General features: G+C 39.6%; 1 protein-coding gene across 1 annotated transcript in view; it reads right to left on the bottom strand.

The window, feature by feature from the left end:
- The window catches only part of RAPGEF5 (Rap guanine nucleotide exchange factor 5), a 167334-nt gene that overhangs the window by 121886 nt on the left and 26132 nt on the right, over positions 1–19316 (bottom strand). Inside the window, exons 2-6 of the mRNA XM_085307610.1 lie at positions 15048–15098; positions 13818–13924; positions 12704–12825; positions 11418–11586; positions 5570–5636 (exon numbers count right to left, since the gene is read on the bottom strand). Coding sequence (XP_085163736.1) covers positions 5570–5636; positions 11418–11586; positions 12704–12825; positions 13818–13924; positions 15048–15098 — 516 coding nt within the window. The remainder of the gene's footprint in view (positions 1–5569; positions 5637–11417; positions 11587–12703; positions 12826–13817; positions 13925–15047; positions 15099–19316) is intronic.

Here is a 19316-nt window from a genome sequence, read left to right as displayed (position 1 = left end):
CTTCCTRAAGTAAAGGTAAATGACATCTACTGCTCTCCTGTAGTTCATGAATCTGGTCATTTTATCACAGAAGGCATAGTTTTGCATGTAGTAGGCAACACATACCACCTCTACTCCCCCCCCCTTTTTCTTTTTTTTTGCCTAGAGTATTCCTTTATGAAGCAGTATTCTAGATGTTAATGAGCCAAATACRACTTCAGATCTACGGACAAAGTGGCAATCCCTACACATTCTCAAAGCAAAATCCTGTTACAGGAAGCTCTAAACAGCAGAGCTCTGAGAATCTGAAAAAATCAGTTTAATTCACATTTTTATATCTCAAGTAATGACAGTTTTATGGGCCCCAAACAATGGCAGCACTGGGTGACTTCCCAAASGACTGGGAAACTGTATTTCCCAGATATACTGCATAAACATCGTGATACTCTATTCCGTTCCCTCGCAAAGTGATGYAAGAGCCTTGCAGCAGAAACTCGTAGCCATTCCACAGTGCTCTGGTTTTAGCAGACAGTGCAACAGAACATGGACTACAGAGCTGTTTTTTGAGACCCCATACAGGACGCACAGCAGCCTTRAAACACTTCCTTAAACCCAGAAGTGATCATTACATTTTCTTAAGAATTCATAACTAAAGATTATCCCATGCAAACGCATTTTCAAATAGCACTTTACACTGCTTGCATGTCAGTTCCCTTTACAAAATTAAGTTTGGCAGCCTTGTCAGTGCTTCCCTGTACTGGAGGATATGAGCACAGGATTTGATAGGCTACATTCAGTTATTTTGACAGATTCTGCTTCTTCCATCATAGAATAGAGTGTAAATATAAAAYGAGACCCCATCAAGTTAATTTCTCATCTTTTGTACCAGGCTGTGTTCTTAAAAGGGATGTATTCTATATATTATGTACAAATTAGGATGAGAAAAAAACCTCCGCAGTCATTCCCTACTGCCCTACTAAGTTGGCATCATTCACGGCAGCTATCACTATTATCTCCATCGCTGTTGTTTAAAACCAAGTGTTCACTTCTCTAAGTAATTTATTCTAGACTGGCTAAATTGTTWAAAAAAAATACAAATTGCGCAGGGAATATAAAAAGTATAACTGTACAAAAGAAACAACACCTGGGAACAAACAAACATAGAGAATAAGTAATAAGAGAAAGGCCTACAAAGAAAGTCAGACTACAATAAAGAAAAAAAATGTAAARGGAGGAATTTACCAAACTTGCACAAATGCCTGTGTCTGTGCTAGCCACYCTATAGTCTCTTTATAGCAAATAAGCACCTCACCAATGGAGCCTTTTTCTCTAAAGTCTATCCAAAACYTCCTACATTCAACATCTTAAAAGTGCCCACTGCTACTCACTGACTATGAAAAGTGTCCACAGGAATTAGCTCAGATGAAGATGTCTGTCATCTGGCCACTTATACTTAGGTGAGTCGAGTCCTACCTTTTGCAACAGCAAAAGCTCTTACAGAGATACAGAAATATATAATTAGACCTTATGTGCATTCAGGCTTACAGTTTTTCTTGCACTTTCAGACACTAAAGCAGTGATTTACATTTGAGGTATGCAGATTCCCCTATTGTTACTTGGGTTAGATCTTCACAATCAGTTTAGGTTTTCAAATTTGAGAATTTTATCCCCCAAAAAAGAAAATCTAGCAAATAATCATCCTTCTGACCTGACTGAGAAGGCTTTCTTCCCTTATAAGGAAAGCAAAAAGGAAAGTAGAAGAGGTGGTGGAAGTATCAGTAGGCTGCTTTCTCCTGTTGCCCAAYGGGATTTAAACCTCCATCTCTAGAAACTCATGAGTCAAATCTAATCTCTGACTAATTAGTGCTGGGTTGGAGATAGAGTTTTTCACTTTTGAAAAAGTGAAAAAAGTTCTGAAACTCAACTCTTCAAAGTATCTGAAGAATACCTGAACTATGAATTCTTCAAGTAACAGTGGTTTGCTTCTGTATAAAATACATAAATATACAGATGCAAGAAAGTGGGAACAAATCTCCAGTCATGGCTAACACCAACCCATTTGGTTTCTAGATCTCATGATTCTTCTTTCCAATAAAAATTCTAAAGTTAACAGCATAAAAAAAAAGAAAGAAAAAAAGAAAAAAAAAAAAAAGAGAACCTTCACCCTGCTGAGTCCAGCACTTTGCTGAACAGTGCAAGGTAAGGGTTCAAATATCTTAGAGAGATAAAGACTCCCCATAATCTCTTAGTATTTTATATCCCAAACTACTGTATGGAGAAAAAGGGGTCGAGCATACCACTCTGAGTAGTTTTACGAATCCATCCCCTGCTTAAAATAAAGTTTACTTGAAGCAAACACAGTATAAATAATGTCAAATCTTAGGATGACTAAAACTGCATTTTATTAGCAAGCTTGTATTTACTATTTTTTCTTCTGCTGAGCTCTGTTTTATAAGAGAAGTCTCTGGTCCAGAAACACCCGGAGTACAGCTGAATGCAAGCTCTAATTCACCTACAGTGTATAACTCCCTATTACTGTTATGCAGAATGATTGCATATTTACAACTCCACTTCCAGCATCATATTAGTGTTATTAGAAATTACTACAAATAATTTTAAATAATTCAAAGCACTTTAACTCCTTGGGGGGTGGGCAGAGGGTTGCTGACAAGAACGGTTGCTTSAGTTTTCTAATGCACTGTCTACTTTTCCCAAAACAAAGACCCAAGGAAATCTGCAAAGATAAGGCAAAGTTTTTGGCCCATACTATATTTTTTTCTGTATATCCAAACTGATTATAAGTTTACTAGTAACTTTTTCAGAAAATAATGGACATGAAGATTAAGAAAGGAGATTTAAGCAGCTTAAAATGTAATGTTCCATATTGTATTAATTATTAGCTATTCTGACTTAAAATTATTGAGCACAGTTCTTCCCAGAAAGCAAGTAAAGTTTGGCAAAAAAGTAATAGAAACGCACTGTGCTGGACAGCAGAAAAGAGTGTTTTCTGATTATATTCCAGTTTTTCTTAGAGGGAGAAGTTCACTTACAGGTATTAATATTTGAAGGACKTTGTCTGAGCTAGGATTTTTTTTCTGTAGGGTTAGACTAGAAAATCGTTACAGAGAGCTTGAATATATCTCTGTGGTAACAAAGGCCAATTACAATTTTGTGAAAAACAAGAAAATACAGGAGCAAAGATCAGTCTTTTTGACTTGGCCACGAATATGGATGGGTCTCAGACCRTCTGGAAACGCAACGGACTAATTTTTCTTTACAGCTGTAAAATTGTTCATTAAAAAAAAAAAAAAGTCCATGTCCCCTGCTGTTGGAATCCTAATGATATAGTTCAAACGTTTGACCCCACAAAATAGATGTGAAGCACTATGAACTCAGTGACAATTACTCGCGTGCTTAGGGATAAGCATTTTACTSAAGTGTATTTAGCAACAGTTAGGTTCAGTTCTCAAACTCAGCACATCAATTTGTTAAGTTCTTCCTTTTTCTTAACTGATGAAAAAAAACATTCTTGTTCTAGTTTTTAGGGAGGAAGCTTTAGAGGGATACTGCAATGTTCTATCAGGCTGGTGGGTTTGTGGTGTTTTGAAAATATACTAATTTACAAAAAGTAGTTTAWGTTTTTGTATTTTTTCTCTCAAAGAAATTAAGAATGGAGCAAGTCTAGGTTTTGAGTTYTCACTACTTTTGTTTTCAGTGTCAGAAAAAAAAGTAGAAAAACAAGGAATGAATACAGAGAAAACAGAAAATAAAAAACAATTCATAAACACAAAGTTTTATAACATCAGACATTTTAAATTATTTTTGCATAAAGTGTGGAACATACAGAAACACTATCTTTCCAAAGCCATGAAACAAAAAYGGCTTACAGATTTTAGCACAAACTTTCTTTTCATCCCATTTTTCAGCAAGCTCCAAATAGTACTTTATTCATTTTACTTAAATAGCTCTTAYCTTCATGCCTTTATCATGACAATTTCTTCACCCTGCTTGATTCACTTTCACCTCTGAAAGTGGTACCTTCTCAAGTACTCAGAAGGGATCGAGCACTAATTTCATGTTTTGCTTACACCATCATTTGGAGGGTAGCGTTCACAGACCCATAGACCAGCTGTAGTTGGCAGAGATCTCTGCAGATCACCCAGGCCAACCTCCCAGCTCAAAGCAGGGTCACCTACAGCAGGTATCTGTGCCCAGACGGGTTGTGAATGTCTCCACAGATGCTGATTCCACAACCTTTCAGGGAAACCTGTTCCAGTGCTCAGCCACACTCACAATAAAACAGTGATTTCTTACTGTTCAAACAGAACTTCCTGTGTTTCAGTTTGTGCCCATTGCCTCTTGTCCTGTCTGTGGGCACCACTGAGAAGTGCCTGGCTCCATCTCCTTTACACCCTCCCATCAGATATCTACACGCATTGATAAGATCCCCCTCAAGCCTTCTCCTCTCCAGGCTAAACAATTGCAGCTCTCTCAGCCTCTCCTCGTATGAGAGGTGCTCCAATCCCTCCATCATCTCCGTGGCCCTTCRCTCCCCTTGCTCTTGTAGGTCCATGTTTCTCTTGTACTGGGGAGCCCAGATCTGGACATAGCCCTGCAGATGTGGCCTCACCAGGGCTGAGTAGAGGGAAAGGATCACTTCCCTTAACCTGCTGGAGACACTCTGCCTACTACAGCCCAAGAGGCTGTTGGCCTTCTTTGCCATAAGGGCACATTGCTGGCTCATGTTGCCTACCAGGACCCCCAGGGAGGGCCTTCTCTGCAAAGCTGCTCTCCAGCTGGTTGGCCCCCAGCATGTGCTGGTGAACGGTGTTATTCTTCTCCAGGGGTAGGACTTTGCATTGCCATTTGTCAAACTCTATGAGATTTCTCTCTGCCCATTTCTCCAGCCTGTCTCCAGGTCCCTCCGAATGGCAGTGCAACCCTCTGGYGTATCAGCCACTCCTCCCAGCTTTGTATCACCTGCAGGCTTGTGGAGCAGGCACTTCATCCCATCCTCCAGGTCAYTAATCATGTCAGAACAAGTCAGTCTAGCTTAACCTTCAGTAGTCYCACCTGTCTCTTAGAACAGTGATCTTACAACAAGATGAACAAGATGTACCAAATTCCAGCACAAACAGGATAAGCTGTCATCGATTTTGATGTAGTTTACTGAGGCTAAATGTAGTAGGGAAGCCAGATACTGAGGTTTCCCAGGTGCAACTCCTTAGAAGCTAACAACCTCAGCCAGGGCTGCTGAGGCTCCTTCTCTCCCTTTGCCCCTTACCCAACCTTSTGCTGACACTGAGGTTTCCTTGACCGAGTGTGTACTAGCCAGCAAAAAATCACTGTGATTATCCAAATTGGTATTCTCTGGGCCATGGATAGCATGGGTTACAAATTATTTATTTAAATAGTTGTGGAACTGCACAGCAGGATACCAATAAAGCTTCCTCCTTTCAGAGAAAAAAAAAAGTGTAGTTTGTATTACAAACACCTGCTTCACTGAGACTTAGCTCTTTTATTTGATAGGATACAAAACACAGTAATATTTCAAATAGGATCAGTAACAACTTTGATGCAGTGACCTTACCGCAGAAGTGAGGCGAGCAAGAATTTCAGCATTGGTTTCTGCTCTATCTTCTATTTTTTGATCAGGCCTTAAAAATAAAAAAATAAAAACATTATTTCTGTCATTCTTGTCCAACATCTTTTGATTCCTGAAAAGCAAAGAACCATATGGCCACAGGCACTGAAGTAAAAGGATTTTTGAAATTCTGCATCAAAAAGATGACTGCAGCATGACAATAATTAATTGTGTCAGTAACAATAGAGTACACCCTTTGTTCCTTGYTGTCAAGACCTCTTTTGATTGGATCGATGTAAAATAGTGAGGACAATTCTTCAGCTATAAAATATGATGAAGAACTGAAGAATGCAGGACCTGCTAACTCTAAGTTGTACATTAGAATGCATATTTTTCTCTGCTAAAAATACATTCCCATCAACAGAGCAAAGTTTTCCATCTGCCCACTACCCAGCTCTGCTGAAGTGTGGCACAACACCTTTTATAGACTGTATGCTCATGTAGATAAAAGCAGACAACATTAAAATCATTATGGGACACGTGAATTTTGATATTTAAAAGAAAACATGAAAATGAAATGAATATATGGATACAAGCCATAAATTAGCAAACTAAACTAAGTACTAAGAATACTAYCAGGTTACACTAACTCTAACTCACAAGACAGTGATTTTATATGCCTTTGCAAAAACGGGGAAGTGTAGGAAGAACCTTTCTAGAAACTATCAYAGGACCCCAACCCATATGGAAAAAAAACACACAGAAGTTGCTGTGGACAGTAAAGAGTAGAACTGTATTTTTCTGTTGAACAGTCTAATTCCCACTACAAACACTGTGAGCGCTTTGGAAGGTTTATTGATCATTAGAAGAAAGATACAAGTATGATAGGATTGTTCAAATGGGAAGAAGAAAAATCTCCTGAGATCTTCCCTTTTCAACCTTTTCAAGAAGTGTGGCAGGCCAGCAACCTGAGCAGATACGCAAAACTGCAGCTGTTGTGATAAACAAATCCCAGGTACCAGCAGAGGCTTCTATCTTTGAGTAAATTATTTAATTGCTCATATGCTTTGATGTGTTTAGGGAGACAGCACACAACATGTCTGGAATATACAGCTGGTATATTGTGGTTCTCACATGCCACGTCCAAAAATTTCTTCCTCTAATTAAAAAATTAAGGTCAGAAAGCATAAGATGACACATGCCTTCATTGTAGGGCAAGCACATTCAGACCAAAACRGTAATTCGCATTTGAAATCATAATTATTTTCATGTCTGACTTTTCTTTTTTTCAGAGAAAAATGTGATTCAATGTTTTAAGTGTTATAAACAGCCAAAGGAACTAAATGAACAGAGTTGCATTTACCAAGACTGATTTATTCAATCTTTTCTTTATAATTTGAAATGAGATTAAAATAACTGATCTCTTCAGATGCCTATGTTCTCACACATCTGATCTGTTCTGATCTCTCAGAACCAGGATAACATTTTTTTTTTAATTGGAGGCCAAAAGATAGCAGCTCAGCAGACACAGCTACAGATCCAATCTATAAACCCAGAACAGCATATAGCACAGCTATTTCCATCCCAGATTTTTATCACTTCAATATTCACTTCAAACTCCCAATATTCATCCACATATAAGCATCAAATGCTTATGAAAATATTAATGAACTAATGATTATAGTCATCTCTCCAGCATCAGAGACGAAGAGGGCATTATGATACCGAAGCTAACAGAAAATTAATAGAAAAAATAAGATAGAATGGATACAGAGGAGCAGAACATCTTTCCAAAGGAGCCAGCCAAGGCCTCGCAGGGTTGGTACTCGACAGCAGATACAAAACCCAGGCCAAGTCTAGCTGCTATAGAGCCAGCGGTCCGTCTGCACGCTAAGCAGAGCGAGATGCAGGGGGTCCCACCTCGACCTGCCCGGGTCGCACACAGTTGGGAGYGCACACCTCCCTGAGCACCCGCGCTGCCTCCCCAGCAGCTGCCCGAGGAGCCGCCGGYGCGGCCYCTCCGGCCCCTGCCCGACYGGGACGTCGGCAYGGCCACCGCATCTGCCCCTGCGCTGGCTTCTCAAGCCACCCACAGCCCAAGTAAAAGACCCAAGGGTATCTGAGAGCCGTCTGCTTTCAGCAAAAGCTTTTTGGGCAGTCCAAAAGGCACTAACTAAATGAACATCCAATCCTGGATATTCACAYTAAAAGCAATTTATTTTTAAGAGGGGCTAGTTTTCAGTAATCAGTGAAACGATTATTTGGGTATAGAAGATGCAGAATACAGCGTAACATTTCTGAAAAGAAAAGAAAAAGAAAATATTATCAAAAGGAAAAAAAAAAACACTTGTTTCGTGTTAACCTCCCTTCCAATAACCACAGAAAAAAAAAAGTGGGATACATTCCAGCAGTCGAAAGCACTCAGTGTGCTCTACCAATGTCCACTGAGTCTCGTGTGCACCCTGGGAGTTAGGTGTTATTATAAACACCCCCATTTGCACAGCAGGAAATAGAAGCACATAAAGATTAGAAGTCTGATACAATGCCATTGCAGTCACTGGAAAAGAATTCAAAAGGCACTGGATGAGAGCCTAAGCRACTGCCCAAGGTTGTAAGGAAGTCCATGGCAGAGCTCTGAATACACATCTTTTGTTCCTAGGCTAATGCAATACTCCTTTTCTATCCATGTAGAATTTGGCTGTGATTAACGCAGAGTATTTCATGACCTCAAGAGGCCACTGCATCAATTCCACCTCCTTTAACCCACAACCTAACCTTCAATTTAGTATGAGCTGGGAAAACCCTTCAGTCCTATCTTGTTTTCCATGGTAGATTTCCACTCAGTACTACATGGGAAAGGCTGTGTTTAATGGAAGGTCAAAGTCCAGGATAGGGAACATTTCTTCAGGAACTGCAAGCACATCTCTGCCTTCAGAACATCATTTTGAATATAAAACTTACTGTAGTATTATTTGGTTTCCCTTATAAATAAGTGCACACTAACTTGTATATAAATATATACAGCGAAACAAAATATGAGGTTGCTGATATTTCCGGAAACGGGCTTTCCAGTAGCTTCTGAGAAGCTATTTCTAGAGAAGATGTTATACACGCATTGCTTATTTACACACACCAAATGCCAGGATTTGATCTTTACTATATAGGCATCTGCTGAGAATTTTTAATGCCTGGGTTTATTCCAGTATCACCAAGATCAGTGTAGCTCAGAAGCCAATCCCAAGAAACAAACAAGTACAAATCTGCTAAAAATGTATATGGCAAGTCAAGATGCTGYCCTGCTTATTTAATAGAATAGGGACCTGCTCATTTCTAGAAGACCTGCTGAAGGAAGTCCCCAGAGCAGCTGCTGTTTACACAAATCTGCCGGCTGCCTCTCGAAGGGCAGATCCATGATACTGCCCAGAGACCCACTGATGGGCCCAGGAGGCTGTGCACATGCAAGACCTCCTTCCGGCCACAGAGGAGGCAGAGCTGGTCTGGTAAGGATGCACCTGGGATGCCCAGCATGGCCTGCCAATGCACAAGCAGATAGTTTCTTCTGATTTCATCAAAGCAGGGAATCTCATGAATTAAGAAAGTAAGAATTTCTCTATCCATATGTACATACAGAATCCATAAAAACATACAGACTATCAGAAAAATTGATGTAAAGATGTAAAAATGAATACAGAAGTATTATAGTACAAGAAATACTAATCTTCTGATAGTAAGGAAGAACAGTTCATATCTTTATTTGAGAAAAGACAAATTTTCACTCTAAGAGAGAGTTTTCAGAATTGCCTCTTTCTTCCTCATGAAAAAGAATATATGGGTTTAACTTGGTCAGTAACTTCAGCAATCACTTCATCACATCTATTTCTCCTTCAGACTGTGTTTTAGCAGTTTATTATYCACATCAAGCATGGAGAATTTTGAAACTAGAAAAGCCTCTTTTTCCTTTAAGATCCCACACCCTAGAGGCTGCACAATTATTTAAAATTTTATTCCTTCCACATACACTAAAAGAAAAAAGCACCCTCACAAAGTGACAGAGAAAGCCTCCAGAAAGTAATTCTTCCGTGGCAATGCTCCTAAAAGAAATCCAACTTCAACTAAAATTTGAATAATGTAAGCAGGAAGGAGGTGGAAATATACATTAATGAATAATTGTTCAATTCATGCAACAGGGAACATCCTGCACTAGAAATGACAGTTGCACTGGAATAATATAACAGCATAGTAGACTACTAGTGGTACTCTCTGGCCAAGGTCAGTGTGTAGGACACATTTTTAACTCAAACCTGAAAGGTCTTCAGCACACTCTCCTACCCATCATCCTTCACATAGCACCTCTATATGACCTATCTAGTCAGACTTTTTGGTTCAAGGCCTTTGCATGAGTAGCCATGAACCATGAGAAGTGGCCTGATTTGCAATGATAATGACAAAAACTGTAATTCCCACTGAAATCAAGATGGAATCTTCATGATATTTAAGGAAGAATCAAAGTGCTCAGCATCAGAGTAGGTTGGGATACAAGTATTTTTGTTTTCAAAAAGTCAAAGATATGCATCATCTACTTAGGAAATCACACTCTAGACCTCTGCTCAAATCAATCACGAATCCTTGCCATTTGGCTACAGTCAGTCAAGCTGACCAAATAAATGTGTCCTCAAGAGAATCCACACTCCAGAACTGCCAACTTCTGTTTGCTGAATGTGCTCAACAACAGGGGAAGGGATCAAGTTTCTGGACTAAGTTACGCAGAGAAATTACTGAGAAATTTTCAACCAGTTCAGCAYCTCTAAAAGTCAGACTGAATGTCTGAATTTAAGAAACTGGGAACATCTTACAGAGACTTTGGGCTGTGTATTCATTTGAAGTATTTCCATTMGGCATTTCCATTTCCATTACTTGAGCGAATATGTTTTTAAAATTTAAGAASTAGAGAAGGAAAGTCCTTATAGAAAAAAGTTTGTCTTTGACATCAAAGAGGATAAATCCTATTACTGCAAGAGTAATAATTCTCAGCAATATAAATACTGGGTTTGAGACTTCATCATGCTAGGTACAACAAAAGACTTCAACCCATCTTTTCTGTACTGGCCAGCCCCTGAAGATTTATGAGGGCATGAGGGGTCATTAGCCTCCATACSTCTCACTGACATCTTTTTCCTGTATTTTAGCCTCCCACTGTGGCACAAATAACTATGGTTTCTTTCTAGCTGCTAAATAGACCAAGTTTAGAGCACAGCTGGATCAGCACAGAGGGGATGTTAACATTCAATAGTCAGGCAGAAGAGGAGACATACAAGAAGGGAAGCTCTTAAATGGCAAAGTCTGTAAAAAGAATAATAATTTAAAACTACAGAGCTCTGAAAAATGTGCAGCAACAAACACAAATCAGACAACTAAAGCCACCATATTCCTAGCCATCCTCTACATGTGCCTGATAGCTGATCCTGACCCGGGACACAGGCATTTGACCTGCTAGTCAATCAGCTCCACAGCATGCCTAGTGCCAAATTCATGTCAAATCTCCAAATGTAAGAGGAGWCAAAAAAAGTGAAACAACTTGCCCTGGTAATATAGCAACCTAAAGTCAGAGCTTGCATAAGAACCACAATATTCCGAGAACCTCAAGATAAGCGTCCCAGTTCATCTAGCAACACTGACTTTCCCAGATGTTAACTGCCRTGTATATCATAGAAGAGTTCATCCCTACAAAGTCTGCCAACACTGGAGAGAAAACTTCCTCATTTGCACAGTGGCTTGAGGAAAACAATGTCATTATAAGCCAGTGACTTACAGAATAGTCATCAAAAATTGAAAAGAGATGTATATACATACTTACAGATTGCACATGTCAATTCTGGGAGGAGATAATGGCAGTAGTTGAAGCAGGAGCTTTACACCATTCTTCCATCCTTCATCTCTCTCAAATTCACAGAAAAGGTAGTTACATTCATCCGCTGAGAACTGGTAGAAAGCATGAGTGTCTTGAAAATACAGCTGTCTGTCCACTGTTTGAAAAAAATAACATTAGATATCCTTTTGCCCTTTGCTATGTAAGAGTTCTTTGTTCCTATTGCATTCTGTATTGCACGTGACCTTAATCCTAAATTGCACTWCCATAAAGGGCAAAGGGATCACAAGCTCAGCCCAGAAGCAATCCTATCCTCTAGTATTAACTCTATCAGTGCAACCCAAAAACCTCAGTGTGAAGAWCTCCAGGCTCCTGAGAGTCAAGCACTAAAATTGCTGAGTATTTCATCAACAGAAGAGTTTGGAATTAGGGGATATGGCTGGAAAAGAAAAAATCCTTCACTTGTCAGATTTCTGAGCCTCAATCTTCATTAGTATCTAATCTGTTACAGGCTTTGGTGAACAAAGTTCAGTAATGGTCAGTACTTCTAAGTATGCTCAGTGTCCCCTTACCTAAGTAGGAGTTTGCCATAACACCTCACCTTTTTTGCAAGGAGGAAAGGTAAGTGCCTAGCACAGTCCTCAGGGCTGGAGATGCATTGAGTTAAGCTACCTATGTAGCCCCAGCTACAACAGAAGTCTAGAGATTGGTTACCAATGTAATGACCACCAATYGCATAGTCAGAACCGAATCCCTACATTTTGGGAGGAAGGAGAGGACAACTGGGGAGAATCTGGCATCACAACACTCTAAAAGAGCTGAATTCCTCTCTCAATCCACTGTATTCGAAAATTATGAAAAATACAAAGAAAGGGGAAATCAGTAATTGCTAGAGAAGTCATCTGGTAAATCCAGGATCTGCAATGATGGAAGAGCTGAGCTGCTGTCTTTTGATAAACCTAAAGGAACTTGAGGGGAAAGAAATAGGCAACAGACACACACAGCCTGCAACCTGGCAATAGGCAATTACATTTGCATAGGCAAAAAGAAGAAAATTGACTCAAAAAAATGAYTCATCTTTCGTATTTATGTAATGAAAGGTCATTGAGGTAAGCCTGTGAAATAGACAGTAAAACAAAAAATTGCTTAACCAAAAATGAAACAATCGGCACTTTTTCTTTCCCTTCTTTCTCTTCCATCAAAAACATAACTCTCATCCTATCTGGGAAGAAACTGACAACCTTCCTTATGTTAGATGTGCTAACAACACTGACCTGACAACACAATTCCCATATCCAGAAGAAGCTGCCACACGCCAACTGCTGTAGATCGGCACTTAACAAAAGGGCAGTGCTCCAGGAGCCAGTCCACCAGTTCTGATCCAACACAGCTTCTCCTGAAAACATGCAAAACRTCATTTCTCACACTGCGGTACCGTTAACAGGCAATTTAACGATACGGAGTTATTTTAAGTGATCAAGGGGAATCCTCTGTTCAGCAAAGCAAACCTGYCGTCTGATTACTGGCTTTTGTGATCTTGTTCATTTCAGGAAATAAAGTGTTCTGAAAAATCTCAGTGGAATATCCCTAGTTATAACACAGGAATTCAGTGTTAGATCAGAAGTTCCTTTACATATCTAATTTGCATGGCATATTTTACAGTATATAGTATTTTTTATCTATTTGTGCTGCATGCAGTCATCCAAAGATGTGTAAGACTAAATAAAATTCAACATTTTGGATTTTATTTCCTTTCTGTGTGTAGGCACAAGCAGTACAGCTACACAATATAAGTGTAACACCTTGAGTGTTGCTCTAAGATGTACTTCATCTTGCACATTATTGATAAACCACTTTCTTTAATTCATCAAAATCAGAATTCAGGCTTGTTCTTATATACAGATATGAATAATGGTGCTATAATAAACACTTGTGCACTTTGGCATGATTGAAAATCGGGGAAGCAAATATGCTGTAACGTAACACAAACAGATAAATTTCATTACAAAAACATTCTGTAACTTACGTGCAAAAGCACTGTGTAACTAAAACCTGGAGTCCAGTTCATCTCTTTAGCTCAAGACCAGGGTTGAATTTGGCACTCATTTCAACAAAAGAACATACAAATATAATTGTATATGAAATCATAACCAAATAAATTAATGGACATACAACCAGGCCTCTGCTCTGACAACTGGTAGAATAACGTAAGAAATAATATTAAAATACACAAGATTTTAAGAATTTTTTTTAGAAAATATTTTAGATGCTCAGGAAACACAGACAAAACCCTCCACTCTTTGCATTTACTGTCCTGTCAAATCAGAGCAGAGACAAATGCAAACAAAAACCCACCCCAGTTAATTAACGTGAACGATCGTGAGTTACCTGCAAATTCCAGTAAGGTACACCCTGTCTTTAATCAGGTCAGAAGCTTGTAGCGTAAAAATATTCCTGAGAGCTCTCCCAGCACAGGAAGAACTTTCTCCGTATATCTGAATTAAAAGAGAAATTGAAAATTGTGACAAACAGTGATTTATTCCCAAAGTAGTAAATTATCTTGCCACTATACACTCTSTGCCTCTGAGCAATGCCTTCTCCCCTGCTAAACAACAAGCAAACACTCAGGGTCTCAGAGCAAATGCACTCCAGTGTCTATGTTACCCAGTCGTATCACAGGGTTGCATATGCCTCCACGGGTTGGTCTACTTCTAGGTTTGCTGCCTTAGAAAAATGGAGATTTTTACTGTCAGTTTACAYTTGAGCACTAGACAAAGTCAAATGAAAACAAGTGTTATTCTGCCAAAGCAAAAAGATCGTATTACCRCTGCAAAACCAGAAATACAATTAAAAAAAAACATTATTCTGTAACGGTTTTAAACAAGCCTAACACACACTGAGATGCTCTTTCATGATTTTTTCTTGCTGTTTASAAACTGTGGAGGTATTCTCTGACAGCTGCAGGTCAGTTCACCTGCAMGCTGCCACAAGGATGCCGTCTTTCAGAACGGCCACGTCTCTGAGCTCCCTCGCGCCTGATTCATACCTTGCACCTTAAGGCTGCAAACGAGTCCTTCAAAACAGGACTTAAGTCCATCTTCCATACACGTGTGTTCTACCTGGACTCTGTATATTACCCCTTACTGACAGATTTAACTCAAACTTCTCTAATGATGCTTCCTCACAGTTCCAACAAAGGTATCAGAAATATGAATAACTCACTTGAAAGAAAAAGAAAGCTTCGCTTTCACCTCTTTCGCTTGCTGTATTTTGAATCTTTCAAGGAGCATAAAATAAACCTGAGACAGTAAAGTCTTGAGAGATGCAAAAACAGAGCTCTCAAACTCTAAAATACTGCAAAACTAAGGTAAACTGTTTTGACAATAGTTTAAATGCCTCTGAAGTAAGTGTGCATTGGGATTTAATACAATTTAGTTTAGTGAATTCAGTAATAGATACAAGCAGTTTCTTACATGCACAAACTATAACATGTTAACTGGATTTAACTGTAGGCCACATTCTACGAATGTCTTCAAAGCTATGGTTAAGCGACTGAAGCAAAACAAAAAGATTCCTAATATGTTGCTTTATAAAATGAAATTAAAGTTTGACAAGTACCTTGTTTGAAGGTGTTTCCAAATATGGATTTGAAATTCTTCTGGACAGGGTCTGAAAGAGAGTTTGGTACAGATTTAGTTTTGTTCTTTTTTTTAAACAACAACAAAAAAGTAGTAGCAATGTAGGTCTCCTAGATATTGGAATCTGAATAAAAATCATTTATCAAACATCTGAGTAGTATAACCAAAGTCTCCGAATTAGATTTTTTCACATCAGGGAAAAAGTCTTATTAAACTTGATCCTATCGTTTACTGCATTTTTTTCTAGATCTGGAAAAGACGATGAGTAATAAGGTGGCAAACTGTAGACAACACGTAATTAATTGTTCAGATCAGTAAGGACCAGAAATGACAGTGAAGAATTTCAAGAGAAACCTTACAAAGTTTGGTGAAAGGATAGTATCCAGATGAGCTCAGCATTAAAAGCAGATTGTCTTAGAGAAACAYGATTACACAGGCTCTTACACCTTTTTAAACAAACTCTATCAGTGCTGTAAAGATACCCCAGGGTCACAGAATACTTCTCAAGGAAGATCACTCTTATAAATGAAATTCTGAATTGTAGTAAAAAAAGAAACCAGGTATTAGAATAAGTGAGCAATAACATAGTGAGTAACAGGGAGGTAATATTGCTCTAATGAAGATGAGCAGTATCTCTGGCACATCACATGCTGCACCAGTCACGGCATCTCAAAAATGATGATCCAAAGTTAGAGGGGATTCATACAACAATAGTAACAGGAACAATAAAGGATTTTGATGAGGATGAGAAGAGACAGAGAAGGCTGTGACTATTTACCTTACAAAGGAGACATTATAGGGGACGTAATGTAGGTATACAAAATAAAGAACGGCACAGAGGAAAGGGAGAATTTCTGTTCTCTGTTTCATGTAGCATGAGAATAAGAGATCATTCAACAAAATTAAAGAGGTTTCATGTTTGAAGAGGTGGAAAGGAGGATGACATAACTCTTCACTGCAGGGAAAAGAAAATGCCAGAACCTTATTGATGTTCAGTGAAGACTGTGGTTTTAGTTATAATATTAACGATGAGCTACAATTCTGAAAGGCAAATAGAGACAGCATAAACCCATACAGGAGCCAGGTTATTCCATATTTCTTTACCATGGTATTTCCATACCTTGTCAGTGTTAAAAGACAAGATACGGTCTATTCTGATGCTTATTGGCAACTTCCAGCTTACTACAAGCCACACAACACACAAATAAGTACCGCCTAAAAGAAGTCTGGAATTGAAATAGAAAAAAATTGTGCAGGTACACTGGCAGAACAACAGGAGGACTAYGTGGTGCTTGCTCATGTGAACCCTCATTACAGGCAACTTAATTAATTCCRTATTTGAGAAGGATCCAATTCACACATGCTACAGTGTAATCATAAAAAAAAAAAAAATCATCCTTCACAGGCTGTAAGAATTACAGAATCCATATTTCAGTAMCACCACCTGCTCCCTACCCCCATACTCTTGTTCCTGTATTTTCAGGAACAGAAGGGAAACGATGACAAAGCATGGAAGTATGCAACACTGTTTGCACCTCTGTGCTCGTCACAACTGCTAGTACAGTCTCACATTGCATGTGTAACCATGGCTCAGTATGGAAATACTGTAACGCAAGAGCTCCACTCCCCTCACCCATACCCAACAAATACGTCCCCAGAACATGACATTGCTTCAGCTCCCACTTCTTCTAGCGGGCATGTCATTAACACCCCTGTCTGCAGCAGCCTTTCGTGGTGACGCTGCCCTTGTCTTGTTTCCAAGCCTTTCATTCAACAAGCCTCAGTTATTGCAGCAGCACAGCCCAAGTTCGTAAGCTGATTTCCTCCCTTCCTCACTCAACTCCGGGGCTGGCGTAACAGCGTCACTGTGGGCAAGCTCATTCCCCTGATGCTAGAGCGAACCGTAACCTCTCACCCCAGCCGCTGCCCCATTCCAGCAGGGAAATCAGGGCTACCAAGAGCATGGGCAGGACGGGGGGACACCAGCCCCGCAGGCCTCACCTGCCTGTTCCTCCCCTGTGCCAGCGCCAGGCTCATCCAATCCCAGGGAGCGCGCCGTGCGGAAAGCCTTGCTCTTTGGCGGGATTATTTTTCGCACGGCTCTGCTCCCCAGACGGCTCACTCAGAAGGCGAGCACGTGCTCCCACCACTTGCTTCACGCCACCCGCCAGATCCCTCCATGAGCCAACTTATGCCACTAAAGAGGCAGTAAAACAAAATCTGTAAAAAGAGCCCCGCAAAAAACATTATGGCATTTCAGTAAGTTAAACTGGCTCTCAAAGAGTTCAGTGAGCTCCAGAGCCTATGTAAGGGGAAAGGGCTGGATAACRCACTTGGGAGAAGGGAAGATGGGAAAGGAGGAAAGAGGAGGGGGGCAGAAACCAAACCTCCCTCGTTTGGCAGCAGGGAGCCAGCGCAGCGCAGCAAGAGTGGAGACACCACGAAACAGGATCAGCACACCCTGTGGGTACTCTGAGCCCAACACCTTCCCACTAACATTTTATCTTGGCCTGTAGTTGCTCTTTATGGGTTAATTTCAGCAGAAATTGGTACCCTCACACTTAGGCTTCTTGAAATAGATACAGAGCAGGGACTAGAGGTCCAAACGTCCCACTCCCCAAAGATTACTGCCTTAACCACTAAGGTAACTAGTCTTGCTTAAGCAGCACATATCAGAGGACATTAATTACATCATATGAAGTCAAAAGCACCAAGCAATAAAACTTTGGCAAGTAGGGCAATACTAGTAACTTCAAAGTTCCTCATCAGCTGTCAGGATGAAGCATTTAATTTGCTGCACTTATCAAAAAAATCCCACAACATACACACATACACAAAATAAAACATTTATACAAACACAGAGAAGAAATACAGAGAATTGGAAGTAAGAGGTGGGGAGGGTGCTGATGTCTTGCATAGGGTGATGAGGAACATGAAGTATAAACACRGTATGGGGATGATCTCTGAGTCTGGGGAGATGACCTGCCTGCGACAGGAGAGGCACAGGATAAGATTTTCGAATATGGCTGCTAGGCTCTGACTTGGTTAGTTGTATGCCACAGGTAATTAGTCTAAAATAGAAGAAAATTATAAAGGATTGCACTGTAATATTTAAAATTACTAGAAATGCAGGCAGAGCAATGATGTTAAGAGAATAAGAGGATTAGAATAAAATCACTAGCAGGTAATTGAAAACAACTAGATGGACATCTTCTTGACAGTCCGTAAGATCAGCTTATGGGATTTTTAGCCAAAGAGTCAAATACTTCAGTGAGATTTTTAAAAGGGGTAGCTAATTTATGACTAACTAGTGAGCAAGATCTGTATATGGTTTTAAATTAGTATCGCTTCAACTGAATAATCTTTTTAAATCAAGCCAAGCCATTATTTTCAGCTAAGCATGCAAAGATAAGGATGGTAATATTTTAATGTAGGAATGTGATCTGATTTTTGAAAAGCTTGGAAAGGAATTCCCACATTACACTACACAACAAGCAAAGTGCACTAATGAGGACATTTTGGTCTTTGTCTGAAACATCAAGTATTACGTTCCTGGGAGATTATGGGTTCTTTACTTGGCAGAGTATTGAGCTAGCTCCACCATGGCAATTCCCTCTGCATTTACTACAAGTGACTTAATGTTCTAACCAAGGGATATTATAGAGCATGTTTTCAGACTCACTCATCTTTGGAAATACACTTGAATTTTCTCCTAGGTTTCAGACTTGGCATTTTGGTTTGGCCTCATCTCTATTTAGGATGACTTTGCCCCTGAGTTGCCTGTGCTTTGCCTTCTCCCAAAGCCATCCCAACGACTGCTGCTACTCCTGCCTTTGCCAGCAGTGCAGGCACAGAAGCATCAGCAAAGCTCCATACATCTGCAGCAATTTAATCATTATCCTCAGAAGGAAAGAAAAGAAGAAAAAAAAAAAACACTGCAGTGGTTAGAGCTCCAACTCAACAAGTGCTCTTCTCAGCTGGGATTTAGTACAGTAGTAGCAGCCAGCAACTAATTCAAACCAATTTCCAATGCAGGATCTAAATGATTTGCCTCTCTTCCAAGAGATTCTGATACTGCTGTGCATTTAGTAAGAAAAGAAAGCTTTGGCAAAAAATAGGTAAGTAAGGATTTTTTAAATTAAGTATGTAAAAGGTTTATAAAAAGGAATAGGAGATTAAATTTAAATTTTTAAATTTTAAATCAAGAAAAGACAGAAACAGGGCTCCTCCTCTCCAGCAAATTGTTTAA

Source organism: Rhea americana, unplaced genomic scaffold, assembly GCF_003343005.1.
Source record: "Rhea americana isolate MKP2758 unplaced genomic scaffold, rheAme1 scaffold_26, whole genome shotgun sequence".
NCBI lineage: Eukaryota > Metazoa > Chordata > Aves > Rheiformes > Rheidae > Rhea > Rhea americana.
This window is presented reverse-complemented; position numbering and strand designations above follow the sequence as displayed.